The 23986-nt window shown below is 36.2% G+C and overlaps 1 protein-coding gene across 9 annotated transcripts in view; it reads right to left on the bottom strand.

Annotated features, from left to right (window-relative positions):
* Positions 1-23986, bottom strand: part of LOC117578388 (hemicentin-2) — a 79853-nt gene that overhangs the window by 15920 nt on the left and 39947 nt on the right. For 8 of the 9 annotated variants that reach the window (XM_034263824.2, XM_034263825.2, XM_052002070.1 and 5 more), the window contains exons 3-11: positions 21955-22081; positions 16292-16409; positions 13903-13996; positions 13657-13770; positions 12950-13153; positions 12238-12383; positions 8756-8900; positions 2430-2560; positions 1476-1635 (exon numbers count right to left, since the gene is read on the bottom strand). In XM_034263824.2, coding sequence (XP_034119715.1) covers positions 1476-1635; positions 2430-2560; positions 8756-8900; positions 12238-12383; positions 12950-13153; positions 13657-13770; positions 13903-13996; positions 16292-16409; positions 21955-22081 — 1239 coding nt within the window. Of the gene's footprint in view, positions 1-1475; positions 1636-2429; positions 2561-8755; positions 8901-12237; positions 12384-12949; positions 13154-13205; positions 13324-13656; positions 13771-13902; positions 13997-16291; positions 16410-21954; positions 22082-23986 lie in introns of those variants that run through there. The other variant, XM_034263826.2, reaches the window with a different exon arrangement.

Here is a 23986-nt window from a genome sequence, read left to right as displayed (position 1 = left end):
TATATTTTATGCCCTGTTTCCCAAAACTCGGTTTGAATTCAATATATTTGAAAGATCACTTTTTCGCTTTTTTTCACATACGTGAGAGATTTAAAAATATCGGACACAACCGATATTTTATCCAGGTGAAATCGAAACGGAGCTCACCACAAAAAATGATTAGAGAAATAAGCGCTGTTCCCAGATGCGTGAAATCAGGTTTTGTTTTACGCGCAGCTTCATATAAAAAACGACCGTGCAGTACTCCGATACTGGAATGGATATCAAATCAGCAGTTCCACATGCGGAAAAATAAGCTACCTACTGTTCCGCACTCATATCGGATAAGTGAAGATGGAGATTTGAAAAAAAAAATTAAAATAAAGCTTCTGGGGCATTTTCTCATGAAGAGAAATAGCATTAATTAATATTATCGATACGCCTCAAAATTAGTTTGTGCTGAAAACTGCGCAACGAAATTTCGCCGCAAAAATTTGCAATGCCGTTTTGTTTATATGGAGTTCGGCGAAAAAAACAGGATTTTACGCATCTGGGAACAGCGCTTTAAGGCATCTGTTTTGCGATAGAGCGATACTCATTCTTTTGCTGTGAAAGAAGCAAAATGGGAGTCGATCAAATGTAACAAGTAAGAAAGCTACAGTCGAGTGCACTCGACTGTGAGATACCCGCTACCCATTTTGAATAAAAGAAATATATTTTGCGATATTTTTCTCAAAATATACCAAATATACTGCAAAAATACTAAAAATATACCAAATAGTATATTTGGTATATTGATATAGTACCGCATTCAAAATATACCATAGACGGCACAATATACCAGATTGTCATCTAAAGCAACTAAGACCCCTAGTAAGTAGGCGTGTTTGCCCATACAAAAGTATTTCTTTAATAACTTCCACAATTTTTATCTGATCGCAACCAAATTTTCAGGAATCATAACTACTATAGTTATTATTGTATATACCAAAATTGACAACTCTAGCTTTAAAATTACGCTTGTTATTCGATTTTTTTGATTTGCGGGGGTGGAAGTGGGCGTGGCAAAAATTTGAAACAAACTTGATCTGCGTGCAAACATAACAAATGCTGTCGAAAAAAAATTATAGCTCTATCTCTTATAGTCTCTGAGATCTAGGTGTTCATACGGACAGACGGACAGACGGACAGACACACAGACGGACAGACGGACATGGCTATATCGTCTCGGCTGTTGACGCTGATCAAGAATATATATACTTTATAGGGTCGGAGATGCCTCCTTCTACCTGTTACATACATTTCCTGCCGGCACAAAGTTATAATACCCTTCTACCCTATGGGTAGCGGGTATAAAAATCTGAGTGGCTGTAGAAACAGGGCATTAGTATTTTTTGATAATTCATTTTGGTTTGCTTTTATTGAATCGGATATTTTATAGTTTAGTCTAATCAACTGTGTCTTTCTGCCTTGTTTTTTTTAATCGAAATACTCACATTTTACTCTCAATGGCAATTGATTGCTGACTGTTTCGCCCTCATCGTTAATAGCGCTGCATGCATAATTGCCGGCATAGTGTTTGGTGATCTTCTGAAGTACCAGGCTCTGATTGGAGCGTATGACGCGGGCTGAGGTATTATGCTCCAAATGAATACCCTGAAAAGAATATGAGCAAAACCAAGATATGGTAATTATAATATTTGTTATTAATCAAAATGCAAGAGCATCAAATTTAGAATTTTTGATTTGAGCCCACTAAGAAAATGGCGTTTATCTAAGTTAATCTTCTAATTAAGCAGGAATCTAGATGCGAAAATTACTAAATGAATGTCAGTTTAATTGCGAGCACAAAATGTATTCTATATGCTGCATATATCCATTAACTACACAAAGCATAGCCTTGAAGGCGTTTGTCAACAGCGTCTTTCGTTCAACTGCTGCGCTGGTCGATGGCTTGGTTCACTCAGCACTCTTTGCTGATTGATTGTGAGGAACAGAGACTGCACTTGAGCGACGGCAAAATCAATGCCACAAATCCCAAAACTATGCCCAAACGGCACACTACGGACCGCCTCTTGCCACATGCCGCACCTTTCGAACCAACATTCTTGGTGTGAATTGAAATGAGCAAATGTAGCGCAGAACTGTGCATCCTATGGCAGTGGCTGCAACTCTGCCAGATTTGGTGGCAAACACCACAGCGTATACGCAACTTGCCATGTTATTGACACTTAAACTGAAATGAATGGAAGTCAACCAAGCAGACAGCCTGCCTGTGTGTGTCCTGGACCCTGTTCTTAGTTCCTGCTTGCCTCCTCTCATTGGGCTTGAGTTCATATTTGTTGGCGTTAGAGCAGAGTGAATGAGAACGAGAACGAGAAGGAGAGCGGGCGAGTAAAGAGAAGCGTGTCAATTGGGAGCTCACTTCCAGCTGACTTGACGCGACCTACATTATGTAACCACAACAGTTTCCGCCATTGAGGATTCGATTGTACGTGACACTCGAAGTAAACATCATCGCCTTCCTTGATATCATCCGGTGTTAGTGTGGAGCCCAGACGCAGCGTAACCAGCGGGGGATCTGTAAATTAATAGAGAATGTGTTAGTAAGCGGCGAGTAAGTGATGAATAGGTGAATGGATAGTAGGTATGTATGTAGGTATCAATCGATCGAGTTTTATCCATTAATTAATTAAAGTCTGTGAAGTTGATCTATCAAACCGCAATGTACTGAATTTATAGACAATATTATTTCATTGGCCATTTGAAGCGTGAAGTTGAAACAGAAGCATCACTTCAGCTGTCTTCACATTACCGCTGCAACTGAAAACCAAGTAGATCTACTTGGTGTAATAGTTGGTAGCAAATATGAGCAATTTGCTGTAACGACAGCACCATCAACAAAGAGTTATGACAACATCCTAATAGAAAGAGGTCAAGGATCGGGGACCAGCTGCTGCCGGCAATGGCAATAGCAATGTCGATGGCGCTGCTTGTGAACATGTGTTGCCGCTTAAGTCGTTTGAATCTGCTTAACGAGCCACAAACTTTGTGACAAACACGCAGCAAAGGCGACAGGCGCAGGCAGAGCCACAGCCACAGCAACAGCCCCAGTTACAGACACAGACACAGACACAGGCAACGCACAGGGTCGAAGGTTGGCCCGAATCACGCTGACGAAGGACTCACGTGCCAACTTTAATATTGTTGAGTTATTGGTAGCCAAAGCCATACGACCAAACGGCGCCCGTCAAGAGTTAGAAGGCGAGGCCAAAAGTTTGCTTACTTTAGAATGGCCCAGCAAAGTTTATTCTCTCCGCGACCAGGTCCTCTTCTAGACCTGGCCTTAGTCTGCATCGGCAGACTTCCTCGTTGATTCCTTCAATCAGCCGCCGTGGTTGCAAAGGTCCTGCAAAACTCTTTCACTTTCCGCGACGTTGTACTTCCGCACACATGTTGCACGTCATTTTTATACCCTTTGCAGAAACTTCGAGGAAGGGGTGTGGTGTGCTTCTGAGTGTGATATTTCTGCATCTTCCCGTGAACTTTAATATTACTTATATATGTTTCACTTATAAAACATAAAGTTCTTATAAAACATCTACATATGGATTACAATCTTTATTGTGCAATTAAATTGTGCCTTGAAAGTGAATCAATTTAAGTATTTTTATAACAACTTGGCCATTATCATGAAGCATCTTTTTAGCTAAACACACGCAATGCAATATATGATTATTTTCTTAATTTTACATATTGAAATAGAAGCATTCCAGATCTTGTGCAGATCTATTCCTTTTGATATAGACAAGAAACATAACATACATAGACATGTTAGTTGGTTACAGGGTGTCTAATAAGCGACAGACTTTGATTAAAGTATTCTTTTTTATTGTGATTACCATTCGGCTTACCCTTCTAACTCGTCTAATCATGCAAAATATTGAAACGCCGAAAAAATAATTTAAGCTCTATCTACCAATTGAAAGGTTTTAATATCCGCTCTAGAAGAGTATTATAACTTTGTGCCTACAGAAAGATTTTTTAGATTTTTGTCATGACCAGCCCATCAAATCGAAAAAGAATAGAATAGCAAGCGTAGTTTTAAAGTTTGAAGTAATAACTAGAGTATTTATGATATCAGAAAATTTCGTTGCTGCATTCGTGTCCTAGTTGCTTTGTCTGACAATCTGGTATATTTTTGTATTCTAACATATAGTACTTTTACAATGTATTAGTATTTAGATATATCAAAAACACCCTTCTTTATATTCTAGTATATTTCAATATATAAAATTGGTATAATTTAAGAATTTTATGAAAATTGGGTACCAGGTATCTTTTTTTTAATTGGGAATGCGAATTTTCTATAAAATTACTAGAAAATTAGGGTAAACCAAATGAGTTTGTTGGACAAATTGCCAAAAAGGTTTGTAACAAAGGATTCCATCAAGTTTATAAAATAAAGTCGACGTTGTTGTTATTATTGTTCTGCCTCTTTAAGTTATCATATTCAACTGGACTTGAAGTAGTAATCTTAGATGATTGGCTTGCCGCTATATATCATCTGGCTATAATCCCTGCTCTGCTCTGTCGTTCTCGTACTTTAAAAAAATATAAACTCCAATTGCGGCATTGAGGAAAATATCGCGATTCCTTCGTTCGCTCTTCGAAATGCCAGGCACGCACACAGCACAAGCGCCAATGTAGCCAGCCATAAACAACGAGCAAAGGACGCAACATAGAACACACTCACACACTCGTATACGTATACGAATACGAATCCGTATTCGTATATTCGTATGTATGTGTGCTGGTGAGTGTTACTGCGCTCATGGGAATCTCTATGTCTGTGATTGCATTGCATGTTTTGTTGTCCTGTTTCCTTGTTTGCTGGGGCCGCATTATAAATTTTAAAACCGAGCGAGTGTCACATACTCGTACTACGCACAGAGCGTACAAACATAAAGAAAATTATATATACAAGCAACGCAACGCAACGCATTCCGAATGAAATGAATGCAGTCTTTACCCCTTACTGCCGCCTTGCCCTGCCGCTTTCATAAAGTATGGCAAATGGCCTTGCCAAATGTCGTGCCTAAGAAGCCAAAACGAAGTTGGCATAATAACTCAGGCATGATGCTGAACACAGATATCACATAGGAGCAACAAAAACAAGCACGAAAAGCCAACGCCAACGCAAACAACAACAACAACAACAACAAAAGCAGCATCAGCAGCAATAAATGGGAAACGAGGCGAAGCATATTTGCCTGTGCGTTTGAATTAAAAATACGCTAAATTTTGTATGAAGGCAAAACAAGGCTTCCTCAGCTGTAATTGTTTTATTTTTATTTTGTTTATTTATTGTTAAATTCAACTATGAAATGTCTACAATTGAACTGACTTAGCATATATCAAGAAAGTATAAAAAATAATATGAAAAAAGTTAAAAGGAATAGAGGGGTATCTAAATTAAAATTAATTTATACTTGGTTATTGGAATTCAAATAATGCTAATTATATTTATATTATAGTATATTTGCTGAAGACAAAATCTACAGTCCAGTGTGCTATGTATACAGTGAGATACTCGCTAAGAATTTTTAACAAGAGTTAAAAAAAATTCGGTATTATTCTTTAAATATTCCAAAGATTAATAATTTTTGAAAATATTCTGTATTTGTAATATCAATATACAATATACTTAAAAAAAAAAGAATAAAATATGCAAGACTATCAAAGAAAGCAGCTAAGACCCGATTGCAGCAGACATTTTTTTCATACAAAATTATTTTTCTAAATAAATCTTATCGCAACCAATTTTTCAGGAATAATAAAGACAGCAGCTTTTTTCTTAATGTTCCAATAATCGACTATAGCTTGCTATTCCATTATTTTCGATTAGAGTGGACGGAAGTGCTGTCTATATAGATACATCTATATTAGATATCTATCTTCTGTAGTCTCTAAGAACCAGGTGATTTTACGAATGGACAGACATATAGACAGACGGAAATGGCTATATCGTGTCGTCTGTTGAAGCTAATAATGAGTACATTCATCTTCTTTTGGATTCGGTAATGTTTCCTTCTATCTTCCCGTGAATCAAGAAAGCTTCATCTTAAGGTTTTAATGTTTTATATTAAAGAATATACTTTATTTAAATAAAAATAATGTTTCTGCTGCGAGTCAAATAGCTAACAAGAATAAGTATGGTAAATCAACAGAGATATTAACTTAAATAACCTGCTATGAAGTTAGAAAGTTGATTTCTCAATAAGAGTAACAAATTAATAATTATTATATGGTAAGCATTATTTTTTGGGATGAAAATGTAAACTATAAATACATGGTGAATTTGGTAAATAAGATAAAGTTAATTACAAATTATATGTAAACTGTGTATTTGATTAGATTTAAAGCTAAGTACAATACTGTGTCATATTGTTAAACTTTCAATCGGAAATGGTTGGTACAATTCGAGAGTACTCTTTAATCGCTTTGCTTTAATTTTGTTTAGCTCTCACTTTTATCCACATGCATCGTATATTAAACGCAGGGTCTCTTATTTTTCATTAAAGCCAAACGTTTACCTGCTGTGCAAAACAGCCACATTCATTTTCGTATATGTGCATGTATGTGTTTTTATGAATATTTTGTCGTACGTGTTGATCATAAAGTTTATTTACTCGAATGTGGAGTAAACGTCTCAGCGATGGCTACAAAACAAACAAATAAAAAACAATATTCAAAAATATAAAATATGATGCTAAAAAGTGTGTGTGATGCATAAAAAATATTATACATGCTTATTTTTTAACGAAATGTCTAATGAGAAAATGTTCTTCTTGATTCTTTACAGCTGGCTTGCGGTGTTGGCTAACAATTGCAGTTAGAAATGAACCAAGGAAATGATTTTAGGTGATGTATCGATTGAGTATGTATGTATGTGTATATTATTATGTATGCTCAGTCGAAATAATAAAATACTTTTACAGTGACAGCCAAAAGTACACATATGTACGTATATCTAAGTGTGGAACACAGAGCACTTGGCTCGCTACTTGTCTCGACACACGATTTGACTGGACTCTCGACTTTCAAGCTTTACGACATCCGCAGTGTTTTATGGCTGTTGACCCATTGCGAATATAATAAAGATTTTTATATACTGAACACCTTGGGACTACTTTAATCGATTTTCAAGACATACCCCATGAATCCAAATGCATACTATTATATTAATAGTATAGTGATCTTGTGTGTTGTGTTTCTTAAAGGGTTATTTCCAGGTTAATAATTATGTATTCTATATTACTTCTCTAGGGCGATGTTCTGCTTGATGCAAAATTAAAATTTGATAAACTCATTATATCTGTTGTGAATAAAGCCGTGGGTATGTTTGGATTCATAAAACGCTGGTCGAAATAAAATATCGCTTAAACTTAAACCCGTAAATCTCACTGGCTTGTCCTATACTTACTCTTTTATCTGGAATCACCAGGATTAAGTCAGTGCAGAAACAATTTTTGATTTTTGCTCTTCGTTGTTTAAACTGGAACCCTCATGTTACCGTAGTAAACTTTTATTACTAAACATTCTATATCTTACTGACTGTAGGCAGTGTTTTTTTTTAGAGACTAATTAAAGGTGAAATAGATTTTTTGGAGCTATAAAGCAAAAATAGTTTTGCTCTTCCGGTCAGGATCACTAGGAATATTCTTCCTCTTTTCATTCTATGTAAAACTTCTAACTATGCTTCCCATAATCCCTTTCGTATTTTGTGTGGGAATTACAATAATCTTTAAAACGTCATTTGCTCTAGTAACTCAATTCCTCAACTTAAAACGTTAATACTACATTATTTATCTAGTATTTAACTATTTTTATCAATGTATTTATATATTTCTATTTGCGTTATTAGTTTTATTTCGTTCGTTGTCCAAAGTCTTATGAGAGTTCGCGGTTTCCGTTCAATCCATGCTATTCAAAATTTATTTTCCTCTTGATGGTACTGTTGTTAGTTCGTCAATGTCCAAATAAATATACTATGTCATACATATAATATTAGAATTTTTACTGCAAAAAGCGCTCTTAACAGTCCATCATATAATTACATGATATAAAAGTCTATTGTCTATGTGGAAACTCGCAGAAAGACTTGAGAATTGGCTGGGTTATGTAATTTACTAGGTACTTTCTGGTAGAATGTTTTCCATATTGAGAGTCCTACTTTGATACTGTTGTTTGGTTATTCTACTTTGGTAGCATGGGTTGCACACAGAAAAGTCCTTCATTTAATTTAAGCGCCTTCCATACATTTTGTTAGCCCACATATTTCATTTGAGGGGGAAAACGGTATGAAAGAGCTGTGGTAGAGGTGGGGACTGAGGTATGGGGCTGTGAAGCAAAGGCAGAGACAGAGACAGAGGCAGAGGCAGAGGCGCAATGCTACCACGGCGGCTGCCTTCTGGCCCATGGCAAATTATTCACAATTTGTCATTTGTCTTTGATTTATTTGCATTTTAAAGGCTTTCAACGGCGACGTCGACATCGCCGACGTAATAAATTTAGCGAGCTGTCTACCTTTTGGTAGCTGTCGGCAATGCTTTCTTAGCTTCTCTTTTGCGATTCCATTTTTTTTTTCGTTGTTGTTATTGTTCTCTTTTTCAATGTTTTTATTTGTTAGTGTTATTGACGATGTTGTTGCTGTTGCTGTTACTGTATTTTTTATACTTATTTTTTATACTTAAACTCAATTTGTAATACTTACAAACGACATTCAATTTCCACATGGTCTCCAAATACAGGCCATTCACATTTGGATTTTCCGCACGGCATGTTATCGATTTACCATCGTCGTCTGTGGTGGGCACAAAGCTCAGTTCAGAGCGTGTTGAGTTCTTTGATATGTCGTCCTGAAAATGTTTCTGCATTAATTAAGTTTCGCCAGACTTGAGCCAATGCCAACACCCCCTTGGACCTCCGGCGCTATTCCCTCCTACGTTAGTGTGTTTTCTTTGTACTTTATGTATGTGTGAGTGAGTTTTCTGTTCTTTTTTTCGCAAATTTGTCGAAATATTTTATGTTTGCAATTTAAAATTTATTGCTGCATGCTTTAGGTTTTATGTGACGTGTGTGGGTATTATAAATTTTAGAGCGCCAAGCAACACATAATTAGTTGTGATTTTGTAGTCGTTATTCTGACTCTTGCTGTTGCCTTTGCTCTTGCTCGAACGGGCCATAAAATGTTCATTTTTAACAGTGTATCCCCAAAGCGACGAGACACTAACATTCTTTACCACCGTCGCCCTCTGTTTGCAACACATTCAGTTTGTCTGATGACGTCGATGGCGTTGTAGAATTTTGAGTGTGAACTTTAGACCTATTAAGTATTTATTGTTTGTTGTTTTTAGTGTAATCAAGGTGTGAATAAGCTGCCAGTTAGCGACCCATTCTAATGTCTTTCCGTAATTTCTCTCTTTTGTTTTTCCTTTTAAATAGTAATCAAATTCTTGGCAAAATTTCCGTATTCTATTCGGCAAATGTTTTGCATGTATTTTTATTGTAAAATATTGGCCTGAATCAGTTTTTGCAGAATGTCTTGTTATGGTACTTTATTGTTATACCGGCTCAACTCCTTAATAAATCAAAATAGATAGCAAATTAATATACTGAAATAATACAAAAACATTCCAAGTCTACATATGTATTATAAAATATAGTACATAAATACAAAATTATTTCTTAAATTAACTTCTAATTGGATCAAAAATACTGTAGTTGTTGTAGTTGTACCAAGAATCGCGACTTTAGCTTTATACGCTATTTAGACCATCTGTTCTGTAACTGCTTTAATGATGCAGTTCTATGATTCAAGTGTTTACAACAAAACTGCATCACGCGAATAGCTGTTTAAGGGTGCAAAAGTAAAAAAAAACTCAGGAGAGTGTCAAAGCCCATAGAAACAAATTAACTTAAAATAAAATATGATACACTGAGGGCATTTACAAAGTATAAGTTAATATGAATTGTATTTATTATTCATTAAATGTCTATTTTATTCCGGTTTACGTTGTACTAAGCAATTAGCTTTGCAACGATCACATTTCTATAAAAAGTTCTCAAATTGATCATCTTGACGATTTATATTAAAACATTTATGACTTTTTTCCACTTTGGTTTATTTTGGGAATTGCAAAGCATTTTGAAATAATTTTAAACGCCAAAATTAGCAAGTGAAATCACCAGCTGATTTCCATTGATATCGCACTGTTTTCGATAAATATACCAAAATATTTTCCAAAATACGGCCACACTTTCAGAATGATCAATGATGCGGCTCCATCAACCGTCCCTCTCTTACGCATAGCCGCTTATGGAGTAATGCGGAACGTTCTACTTAATTTCTATGGTGCAGCTCAGTCTAAACAGTCTTAAAACTACTACTGGTATGTGATTTTTCGTATCACAAGGGGCGTGATTAATATCTAAACCAAACTTCGTCAGCGTGCAACAAAAACAAATGCTGTCGAAAAAAATTATAGCTCTATCTAGATTTTCATGTTATCAGACAGGCAGATAGACACACAGACGGTTATGTTTATATCGTCTCGGCTGTTGACGCTGATCAAAAATATTATATATAGTCTTTATAGTGGCTGAGATACCTCTTTCTGGCTGTTAAATAAATTTGCTGGAGGCAGAAGGTTATGATACCCTTTTACTTTATGTGCAGAGCGAATAAATTTAAATTAAAACAAAATGGAAAGACCATTTGAATTGTTAACGAAATAACTAAACAATTAAAAAATAAATTAGAATCATACTATTACCAAATTATTAACTGAAGGCTTTAAAAGCTACATATATCCAAACTTTAATGTTTTATTATTATATAAATATAGTGTGAAATCGTGCAGGTAATGAAGCCATGAAGCCTTTCTTCAGTACCTGAAATTCTATCACTGGAATTTTGTAGGCAAGTCTCGCTAGCAAATAATATGGTTAACTTTCCATGACTATCCTAATTAGCTTCAATTGAAAAGGAACTTTTCCGTAGTTTGTCGTTGGCTGTCGGCGTCCCAAAGCTGATTAATGTCGGGCTTCATATGTTGTTGCTACTGTTTTTCGCTTTCTCTTGAAATACCCTCATGTTTAGATGGTCCCTGGCAACTATCCTTAGCCTTACATAAACGCACAAATACCTTTGCCACACACAGCACCCACACATTTGTAGACTAAATAAGGCACCAAAAGGCATGTAGAACATGGCTCAAGCCAGGCCCGCCGACTATCTGGTTAGTTAGTTGGCTAGCTGTCTGCATGGACTGGGCTGGGATGGGCTGGACTGGCTGTCTGAAGCGGCCTTTTGCCGCATTACGGTAACTTTATGCCACGTGAAAACTACTGAAAAACATTTCCGGTCTTTAAAGGAGCGTAGCTGCAAACGGCAAAGCAATCAGCAGTGGCATGCAGAAACGAGTATGCATATAGGGCGGACAGACATGGACATAAACAACAACAGTTTAGATTCGGGGTAAAGGCGAAGAATAGCGGCTTTGTCTGGTGGCCGAGGCAAAGCGAGTGCGGAACGAAGCGCTGCAAAAATGAATTGCAACAAAATTGCGCTAAAACTCCCATAAATTTATCCAAAGTTGAAACAGAAGAAAACAAGAACCAAAAAAAAAAAAATGAAAATGGCAATGGAAAAAGCATACTAAAGTACTAAGGGAATGGGGAGCTGAGTGGGCGAGGCGAGAAGTAGAGAATTGTTGTGTATTGTGGAGTTTATATCACATTATCTGTGTTTATTCTATTCGGGGAGTTCGGGGGACGGAGAGATGGAGCCAGAGTCGGAGCCGCAGCCGGAGGACTGAGGACTGAGGCGGCGTGTGCCATGGCGAGTGTAAGACACGCCCAGGGACAACAAGTGGGTGTTTCTTTAGTTCCTCTCGACCAGCCGCCCTACCCCTTTTTGTCACCGGACAAGAGTTACGAGCCACGTTTGTGTGTGGCATGACTGTGCAAACACAATAACTTATCGAGCTGAACGTGAGTCAGTTAACACCCAGCCCAGACAAGCCCAACAAACATCCCACCACGAACCAGAAACCAGCAACCAGTAACCCACACAGAACGTCAATTGCGGTCGTGTGAGAGTCATTTCCCCTTCCCCTTCCCCTTCACCCTCTCCCTCTCCCACTCCGTCTCACTTTCTCATCGCCGTTATCCCCTTTCCCTTCCAGCTTTTACCTTTGTGCGTCGCAATTGACGCTTTCCCTTATACCAGGTGATGATGGCATTTGGACGCGAACCTGACGATTCGCAAGTGACTTCGTATCGACGATCGGCAATCATTGAACTAGGCGGATCCAGAATTTTCACAGTCAATGGTTTCACTGAAAAAAAGTTGCAAGTTTCAATTAACATATACATACGTGTAAAAACATTTGTTATTTAACTAGAATCTGATATAATCCACAAGTATAATCCTTAAATATGTAAATTAAACAATTACGTAAAAGCTAAAGATGTGTTTGGCAAGCAGACAAGTGATTATTCCCTACATACTCGAAGTACTTCAGAATAGTTCATGAGTGTAATGACCCTCAAACAATTGACTTATTTATTATCTTTACTTAGTATGTTACTTACATATGATGGAGTGCATTATTTGAGGGAATTGAAGCGAGGTATTCACTGACCTACACTCCAGTATTCTTTCATGTTTGTTTACATGTAATCAAATTATGGCTACATTAGTTTTGCTATTAGGTTATCTATTTGCATAATTAATTCATATGAATACTGCAACTCCAGCTTAACATTAGATTCAGATAAGTCAAGCGAATAAGGCACAATAAAATATTAATTCGTTGTGCTCCCATAGAAATTATAACGTCAATTACTCATCGCGGGGCATGGTTTAAAGAATTTTATTCGTTGACTAGTTGGGTATACTCACAGTGCATGTCTAGAATGAAGCTCTTCTCCTTGGGCTTATCTAATTGAGTATTCAATGCTTGGCATGTGAATACTGAATTTAAATCGTTTCGCTGCACCGACGGCCACAAGAGTCGATTCTCGATAACATCGCCGGAATTGTGCTCGTTTTGATTGTCGACAAGTAGTCCATTTACGAGCCAGCGTACCTGAGGTTGGGGACGACCTATGAAATAGTCACAAGACGAAGCAAATTAAAAAAAACAATGTACTTATACTTTGTATGTATGTAAGGTTGTGTGCACAATCATATAGTATGTCTGAGCTGGACAGAAGACCCAAAGGAGTCAGAGAATAGTGCAAATTAAAAAGTCAAGCTTGAAAAAATAGAATGAAATGGAAAATGAAAGCAAAGCAAAAGCAAATCGGTTCCAAAAGGCAAAGCAAACATTGTGATATTTTCATTTTCAGGCCAATGCGGCTTGAGGTTTTCGGGCATTTCCCAGTTTATTAGGGTTTTTTCAGCCAAAGCTTTTAAGGAAATTAACAGGAAATTGTCTAGCCGGGCAAACGGACATAGACATCGGCGAAACCAACACATATGTAAGAGAACGAGTATACATACATATGAACATATATATGTTCGTAGTATGTGTACACATATTGGTAGATTGGGTATTGCAGGATTTTAGAGCGGTCAAATGAGGTTAGGTTGATCCGTTTACTTACCGCCCACCACACGACAAGTGATAACAATATCGTCCCCCTCCTGCTTGGGCCCCAATTGCGTGCCATTGAGCTGCCGACCCCAACGGTCCAGTATAAGAGGTTGCTCCGGAAGAACTGCAACAACAAAGTGCCACAAAGCGACACGGAGACAGATGGATAAATTGACAAATTGATGGACTCCATACACTCGTCTATGTGTTGCTCTATGTGCTATTTATAAATAGAAGTTCTTTTTTCGATACTCACTTATGACAGACAAATTGAAACGGAAGCTTTGCGTTTGAGCTGTGCGAAAATCCACACGACATCGGTAAATGCCTTGATCATGACGCTTGATATCCTGTAAAATTGCATTCCGTATATTACTATTGTGTGAAAGGAAACACATCATTAGCATGCTCACACTATACCAGACACACACTCACACACACACCTAAATACACACGCACATGCATACCACAAATACAAACACAAACCAGCTTTTGTTTCTGGCTATGTAATTTTCAATTATTGCATGTCACTTACTAAGTTGTACGACTCTGTGGTCTAAACTGTGGACACTCAACTGCTTCTAAGATACATGGTCTACGAGTATACTTATTCATACATACACATATTCATACATACATATATGTTATAACACACTATTTGTGTGTTAACCTGTCTCACAGTTTCTGGGTATTATTATTGAAGGGCCTTAATGTTGCAATTATGTTGGCATTGACTCGATAAATGCCATTTACTCTTAATATTAAAGGTATTTTCATTTTTCAAGCTCTTCTACATTCAAAATATAGTGGATTTTCAACCAAAGCAATAAATATCTGACAGCTGCAGCTGTTTTTCACCATATTAAATTATTTCTTTAGTAACTTCTAAGTTTTTTATTTGCTCTCTTTGCAATCATAAATGTGTTGTCCATTCTACCATATACATATATATGTTGGTCTCTCCGATATCAAGTTTTTGTATATTTGTATTCGCTCCCCAAGAATTACTTTTATAAAATTAGCTTTAAAATATTCAAGTGTATGGAAATTTCATTTATTTATATGTCATTTAACGTTCTTCATTTATATTTATCGGTTTATACCCATTTTCAATAATTTTTGCTTAATTGCATTTTCCACATTAAAAGTTCTGTCTAGAAGAAAATCAAAAATATGTAAAATTGTTCATGTACTAATTATTAAACTCCATAATATGAAGGCATTGCATTTGAATGGTACAGAATTACCAATTGCTTTTAGGGATACTATTGGCCCTTGCAGCATTTACCCTTAGTGTAATGTAATTCTATCTTTATGGTGTCAGGTTAATTGTTGGGCAATTGAAAAGCAATTAAAATTAATTTATGAAGTCAACCAAGTCTCGCAGAACCATTTGTTACACATAATTCATGGCTCGCGAGGATCCAGCCAGGATTCGTATTTATGCTGGCATGTCGTCTGCTTATGAATATAAACCATATTACAAGTAAGTATAGTACTACGGGTATTTTTGTTAGCTTGTCGCATCCGCTTGCCCCGCCGGCATTATAAAGTTGATGGCACAGTGAGTGGCAAATTTATGGGGCTGCCTCTTCGTGTGCATTTCCCATTCATTTCGGAATGTGTGTTCATGCAGCTTGTTAACAAAGAGCCAGACCAATTGCTATTGCTGTTGCTTGGCCCACGTAATCCCTTGCTAGAGCTGAAGCCCAAAGCCAAGCCCGACCTCAAGTAACTTGGCCTTTAAAAGTCAACCGTTTGTGGCAAAAGACAAAGCGAGGCGTTAGTTCAAGTAGCTACCACATTGAAAGTGTAGTGTAGCTGATGTTTGTGTGTGCCATTGGGTATATTATCTCTCTCTCTCTCTCTCCCTCTGTCTCTTTCTACATGTAGTATATGTATGTGCGCATGTGTGTGCATTGCATCACAATAACGGTAAATCAAGTTATCTGTAAACATGCAAGACATTAATAAACATTTCGCGTGCGCGAGGCAATTTAACAACTTTTGATATCTAAATTTGTTTTCACATTGAGGAATCCCAGCCGCAGCAAAAGCAGTTTTTCTACCTTCGTTTACCATTTGGTTTAGTGTTTTTCTTTTTCGGTGCTTTTCAATACGTTTGCTACATTCGTTTACTGATTTTACTAGTTTTATTTCACGCTCCCACCATTTGGTATAAGCTTATTCCACTGGCAATGCTTCAGAAGAAAGTCTAATATATAACATAATATTGTTATGCTTTAAACTTAGATTATTTACATTTTTATTGCACTGTAGTTTTAATTGGATTTGATTAAAGTCAAAAAACTGCAGATGCTATAGTTATATCTATTCTTTTCTAAATAGTTATTTGACTTTAATATACAATAACAAAAAGTCGCATTTGATTAAGAGTTTCCAACTCTGTTAACTTAGTCCACACAGAAGGATTCAATGTGTTAGCAGACTTTAAAGCTTTAATTATACTTGAAAACAAGCAATTTTGATATGTCTTTACTACATTTTCTTAAATTGTTCAGCTTACGTAAATTGAATTGAATATTTAAATTTTTGATTTATGCTAAGGCAGTCAAATAATCCCGTCTGCCCTTTATACAAGTGGGAAAATATATGGGTTCGTTGGGTAACAATTTTAAACGTACCTTAATTTCCAAGGTTGCTGGCTGCGAGTCAAAATGAAATTTGGCGCGTGAGCCAAAAACTTCTGGAGCTGACCAGTGTCGAGGTTGTTCTATGGCCATATTATCGCGGACGTCGAAACTGAAAGAACAGAAGAAGATGAAAGAGATAGCAACATCAATAATGAGCGAGGAAAATTATTATTTTTCCTGAGCCAACGCATATACATATATATGAGAAGAAATAAAACGGCGTTAAAGCAGAGAATGTAAATAATTTAAACTTCTTTTTTTTTTTGCACACAAGAATATGCCAAGTTGTTATTAATTTTCGAAAGTCCAAAATCCACTCAAAAACTAGAACGTGGTCGGCAAAATATATTTTCCCGGACTAAAATTAACCCATTTATTTTTACATTTTCAATAGTCCCATTCCCACACCGACTTCGTTTCCAAAGATATGGCAAAATTAAATCTTTAAAAAATAATAGTAATCATTTTCCTAAAATAATAAACGTAATTATATTACTATCTTTTTTGGTTTTTTTAAATTGATTTTTTAACCATAATACAAAGCATTTCCCATACTTGACTTTAGAAAGATGAATTCAAGAAACATAATTATATATACTTATTATTTTGTGTTTTTGCTATTGGATGGAAAATTTAATTAAATAAGCGCTGTTGTGAGACTCTGAGTTTCAGCTGCTGCCAACACTTAATCTATGGCGCACAGATAAAATATTTTCCAATTTTCTTGTGCAATCCTTTTCATGTTCATCGTCAGCACTGCATTTAATGCCCCAAGTTTAACCCAAGAATACAAGAGGCCATAATACTTAAGACTTTGAGAAATACTCGCTGCTACCCATAATATTAACAGTGCCATAAACATTCATTAAATGCAGGCATTTTAAATGTTCTAATTGTTAGGCGAATAATTTCATTTGAGTATATAAGTAAACTTATTCGTATAGGATCTTATTAAAATTTAAGCTCAATGGAGAGTGGTCCATATATGGAGTCGCGTCCATAAATATCTCGCGTTGAAATATGTTTTGAATATGTAATAAATAAAATTGGCTCCATCAGACGAATATGTTCTATAGCTCCCATAAAATAATTCCACTTTCTCAAGTACAGTTCTTCTTCAACGGATAGTACGGAAGTGGGTAATTGAAGTTATCGGATTTTTCCATATTATTCATTCATGAATGATAAAAGCAAAGCAAAAAGCTACATTACTCGTAATTACTTTAAAACATTGGCAAATACGCTGATAACACTGATGATCGTGTTCAGAGGTACCATAGCTAAAAGTATATTTATACATAAACATTATGTTAAAATTTAGTTTTTTTTTAGATTTTTTAGATATCTTGATAATAAAAAATGTTTCCTAATTTGTTGACCTCTTTACGAAATATTTTTAAATCTTTTTTTTTTTTAAGTAGCAAAACTTCTTGCGCAAGTACAAAAATTGAACTTATTGAACACTTTTATATGAACTTAATTCATAACTTTTAATATGGTGAATATTTAACATACCACATAAGCACTGGATGCAAAGGTCATCGTATTAACTCAAAATCATGATTTCTTTTCGATTTTTTCAAATTACGGGAAATACATACATTTAATTTTGTACTGTTATACAGTAATAATATTATTTACCCAACGGGTACCGAGTACAACCAGTTGTTCCCTAAAGGGTTTTGTTAGCGGCTTTCTAATTATACCCGCTACCCATAGGATAAAAGGGTATTATAACTTTGTGTCGGCAGGAAATGTATGTAACAGGTAGAAGGAGGCATCTCCGACCATATAAAGTAAATATATTCTTGATCAGCATCAATAGCCGAGACAATCTAGCCATGTCCGTCTTTCGGTATAAACACTTAGATCTCAGAGACAATAAGAGATAGAGCTATAAATTTTTTTCGACAGCATTTGTTATGTCCCCACACATTTTTATCTGATCGCAACCAAATTTTCAGGAATCATAACTATTATAGTAGTTATTATATATACCAAAATTCGCAACTCTAGCTTGTTATTCGTTTTTTTTGATTTGCGGGGGCGGAAGTGGGCGTGGCAAAAATTTGAAACAAACTTGATCTGCGTGCAAATATAACAAATGCTGTCGAAAAAATTTGCTCTATCTCTTATAGTCTCTGAGATCCAGTGTTTCATACGGACAGACGGACAGACACACAGGCACACAGACGGACATGGCTATATCGTCTCGGCTGTTGACACTGATCAAGAATATATATACTTTATAGGGTCGGAGATGCCTCCTTCTACCTGTTACATACATTTCCTGCCGACACAAAGTTATAATACCCTTTTATCCTATGGGTAGCGGGTATAAAAATCAAATAACAAGCCTAATTTTAAAGCTAGAGTGTTATGATTCCTGAAAATTTGGTTGCGAACAGATTAAAATTGTGGAAGTTATTAAAGAAATACTTTTGTATGGCCAAAAACGTCTACTTATTAGGGCTCTCAGTTGCTTTGGCTGACAATCTGGTATATTGTGCCGTCTATGGTATTTTTTCGATAGTGGCCCTATATCGATATACCAAATACAACATTTGGTATATTTTCAGTATTTTTGTAGTATTTTCGGTATATTTTGAAAATAATATATTAATATTTTGCTTTTATTAAAAATGGGTAGCGGGTATCTCACAGTCGAGCACACTCGACTCTGCTTTCTAACTTGTTTTTTTTTAAATCTCATGTCATTCCAATAATTGAAAAAAATATATATATTCTTTGCCGCTTTTTAAAGATATTCTTAAGAACAAAGTGGAAATTGTGGAAACAGCTGTATGATCGAAACCAAAAGTATTGACATTCTGTTCATTTTATAATTGTTTTTTGTTGCAGCTACTTTTTGGAATGCTCTGTGGTGAACGACGCGTTAAGCGCCCCCTTTGTATGCAACACGCAAAAATGTATGTGGAAAATGCCTGCGCCTGCTGATTGCCGCCAGCTGGCAGCAAAATGCAACAACTTAATTGCTGCGTGCCAAGCGGAGGCGACTCAAGTGTGGCACGAGACGGAAGACAGTGAAGAAGAAGAGGGAGTGAGCTAAAAAGCTAGAGACGGTAACCCAATTTTGGAACGTTTGCTTTTATTTTTGTTCACTACTCGCCGCCATTTTAATTAAAAACCAAAAACAGCAAGAAAAAATGGAGAAAAAAGTATAAATAAAACTGTGAACACTTTCTAGATTTGGGCAAAGAGTTTTAGAACGTTTCTCCCAGGTCTCAACATAAAACCTGTTCTTTGAAGGCTATGTTTTGCGACTCTGGCAAATTGAGTGTAATGAAAGCCATTTCTAGCCGACGGCAGGTGTACATAACATTATTTACAGGTATTATGAATACCACAAAAGATCGATATAATAATGTCATTAGCGTGCATTTTGATCCACATATGTAAAAATGTGAATTTTTTTTATAATGTTTAATGTCATCCATAAGTATCGGCAACTAAATCAAGCCATATCTCATGTGGTGTTGTCAAATCCCGTTACGGAAAAAGGTTTCTTCTTTTTTTTTTTAATTATTTATACATATTTGATTTAAATATTTTTCATTTCCAATCACTTTTTACACCCGCCACCCACAGGGTAAAATGCTATTACAACTTCGTTTATAGGAAATGTATGTAACAGTTAGATATAAAGTATATATATTCCTGATCAGGGTCAACATCCAAGACGATATAACCATGTCGGAAGAATGAATCTCAGAGACTATAAGAGATAGAGATATAATTTTATTATTTTTGCAAGTTGACCAATGTTGCTTCAAATATTTGCCACGCCTGCTTACGCCCCCACAATTCGACAAAAGTCGAACAAAAAGTGTAAATTTGAAATTAGAGTCGGTTTTTGGTGCATACAATAATAACTACAGATTCCTGAAAATCTAGTTATAACAATTGTAGAAAGTATTTAATAAATACTTTTGTATGGTAAAAACAAGTAAGAAAGTTACAGTCGAGTGTGCTCGACTGTGAGATACCCGCTACCCATTTTTAATAAGGGCAAAATATTGCGGTATTATTTTCAAAATATACCGAAAATACTAAAAATACTAAAAATATACCAAATGGTATGTTTGGTATATCGATACAGCACACCATTCAAAATATACCATAGACGGCACAATGTACCAGATTGTCGGCCAAAGCAATTAAGAGCCCTAGTAAGTAGGCGTTTTTGCCCATACAAAAGTATTTCTTTAATAACTTCCACAATTTTTATCTGATCGCAACCAAATTCAGGAATCATAACTACTACAGTAATTATAGTATATACCAAAATTCACAGCTCTAGCTTTAAATTTACGCTTGTTATTCGATTTTTGTGATTTGCGGGGGCGGAAGAGGGCGTGGTAAAAATTTGAAACAAACTGCGTGCAAACATAACAAATGCTGTCGAAAAAAAATTATAGCTCTATCTCTTATAGTCTCTGAGATCTAGGTGCTCATACGGACAGACGGACAGACACACAGACGGACAGACGGACATGGCTATATCGTCTCGGCTGTTGACGCTGATCAAGAATATATATACGTTATAGGGTCGGAGATGCCTCCTTCTACCTGTTACATACATTTCCTGCCGGCACAAAGTTATAATACCCTTCTACCCTATGGGTAGCGGGTATAAAAAACTCTTAATGCAATCGGACTAACTTAATTTGGCTGACAATCTTGTATTATTTTAACTCTATGGTTTACTTTTACTGTAGTACAATATCAATATACCAAATGTAACCTTCAGTATAATTTAGTAGCTGTGCAGTATATTTTTGGTGTTATTGTAGAATATATATTTTATTGAAAATGGGGAGCTGGTGTCTCACAATTGAGCACGCTCGACTGTAGCTTTGTACCCATTTGACTTAAAATAACATAACTCATGAATATGATCTTCTGACTACTGGGCTCAATACTGCACTGACCCGGTAGTAGAACCTAGGCAGACCCCTATAGAGTATGCACTGCACCAGAACTCGACCAACAAAAAATCATCGGTAGTTGAGCCCACATTTCTTGTGGCTCTTCGTCAGAGGTTAATTACTAAATTAGGTAAACATAATTAGGTTAATTTAGTAGGCGTCTGTCACAATAAAAACACACACACACACACACACACATAGTTAAGTCACTTTTTCGGGGAAGGGGGACTTATCAGCTGCCTGACAGGTGCAAAAAAAATAAAGCAGCCAAAGTCGACTTGTAAGTTACCTTTTTCTGATTTTTATGAGCGATGTATATTTTCCACCAAAATTAATTCAAAGTGTTTGTCTTTTCTAGGTTGAATATTTGTAAAGCTTAATTGTTTACATTATTAACTAAATAAATATATATATTTCGATCTATTCAGTTGCAAATTCAAACTATAAAAGCTATGTAAGTTACAGGGTATACGAAAATACAACTACATATACACATGCGTGTGTGTGTGTGTGTGTGTGTGAAGTTAAGGCAACGATTTAAAAGGCGGCTGCTCTCGAGGCTCGTTTGCATTTAATTAAATGCTTATAAACAGACAGACAATGAGCCAAATGGGCCAGTCAGTCCCCCTCACACACACACGCACACACACACACACACATACATCGACATGTGTGCACACACACACGCACAGATAAGGCACTCACCTATATAAAGGTATGCCCGCATTATCACGAAACCATAAGACCATATAAACATCGTGCAAGGGCTCGGCAATGGGGCAAGGAAGTGACACTGATTTACCCTCAACGGCATCAATGTCCTTCGTTTTCACTGCGATTGTGGCGAATGTAGATGTAGATGGTGATGTGGATGTGAATGTGGATGTGGTTGGCATTATTGTTGCGTTTGTGTTTGTTGTGTTTGGTATAGTGCCGTCGCCATATTATTTTCGGGTCAGGCAAATTATGTTGTCATGGTTTTTGGTTGGTCAGCATCAGAATCAGCATTCATATGGGCGTCGCATCGTCATCAGCAGCATCGCCATCGCCATCGCCATAGCCATCGACATCGGCAGCAGCAGCGGCAACAGGCCCAAAGCAGTCGTCGTGGTTGTTCGGTACATGAAAATAGAAAATAAATGCGTAAAATTTGTTAATTAAATGTTCGTTTCTTTTGGCGTGCGTGGCTATTTTCACAGAGGAGCCAACGGTGGGGTACGAAAGCCAGGACTCTCGCAATTAAATGTTGATGCCAGCTTAATTTCAACGTAATTACAAACGCGTAAATTTTTATATGGCTACCCATTTCGCTTAGAGCCCGTTTTATTTATTTATTATGCATGTGCAAATGCCTGCAAAATGCTTTTAAATTCACATTACAAGGACGACAAAGAGCGTACCAGAGAGAGAGAACGGTATACAACACCGATTCCAGGCCTTGCGAAAACGAGAGGCTGACAATATAAAATTGTATGGGATTTTAGCCTTTTATGACTGTGATCAAGTATAGTTTCAATTGGAATAATAGAGGACCTCAGAAATCATGATTATGGAAATTAAATGTGACCATGATATTACCAAAATTGGTAAATAGACAAAAATAACTTTATCTAACTAGCTCACTTGAGTTTTAACTTAGAATTAATAATTAAATAAATATGAAAGACAATAACCTTTACATTCAGTTTGAACTTATTATTTGTGTTTGTATCATGTTTGGAATTAATAATTAAAACCAAAGGTAGATGAAAGCAAATAAGTGCAATGAGAAACAAGTAACAAATCTATAGAAGAGTGTGAGATACCCGCTAACAACAATAAAACAAATTATACCGCAAAATACTATTACTTAAAAAATGTACCATAGAGTACAAAATAAACCACGGCAACTAAGGCGTTTTTTTAGTCATTAGACTGTACTGTGAACTTGGTCGATTCCCCACCGAAAGCATACCGAAGAGAAACCAAAAGATAAAAAATTGTATGTTACTAGTATCTTTCAGTTTCTTGGCAGACTGAATTTTCTGCCTTTGTACATATCTCTCTATAGACAGAGCCCCGATTTGCAGCAAAGAGATGACGATAAGCATTTATCTTTTTACAACCAAGCAGAAAAAATTTAACAAGTCGACTACACTCGACTGTTAGATACCTGCTTATACCCCATTTCGATACCCTATTTTCAATGAAACCAGATTCCACGCATATACCAAAAATATACCACATAATACTAAAATATACAATATACTATATTTGGTATATTTCGATGGTACACTACTACAAAATATACCAGATAGCCAATCAAAACAACTAAGACCCCTAGTAAGTAGGCGTTTGTTCCTACACAAAAGAATTTCTTAAATAACTACCACAATCCCTATCTATTCGCAACTAAATTCTTCAATCTATTATTATTTTTGCATATACCAAAAATCCCCGTTCTAGCTTTAACATTAAACTTGTTACGATTACATTGTTTGTCGATTGCGGAAGTGAGCGAGCAAACATGTCGAAAAAACTCTATCTCTTAAAGTCTCTGAGATCCAATATTTAATTATAGTCGGACAGACGGACATGGCTATATCGTCTACTATACTTTATATGGTCCGAGATGCCTCCTTATATCTGTTACGTGCATTTCCTGACGGCACAAAGTTATAATACCCTTCTACCCTATGGGTAGCGGGAATAAAAAAAAAAATTGTTAAGCATTTAGAAGTGAGAAGTTTTGACAGTT

This window comes from Drosophila albomicans, chromosome 2L (genome assembly GCF_009650485.2).
Source record: "Drosophila albomicans strain 15112-1751.03 chromosome 2L, ASM965048v2, whole genome shotgun sequence".
Classification (NCBI taxonomy): domain Eukaryota; kingdom Metazoa; phylum Arthropoda; class Insecta; order Diptera; family Drosophilidae; genus Drosophila; species Drosophila albomicans.
The sequence above is the reverse complement of the archived record's forward strand: the minus strand, read 5'-3'. Positions and strand labels throughout refer to the sequence as shown.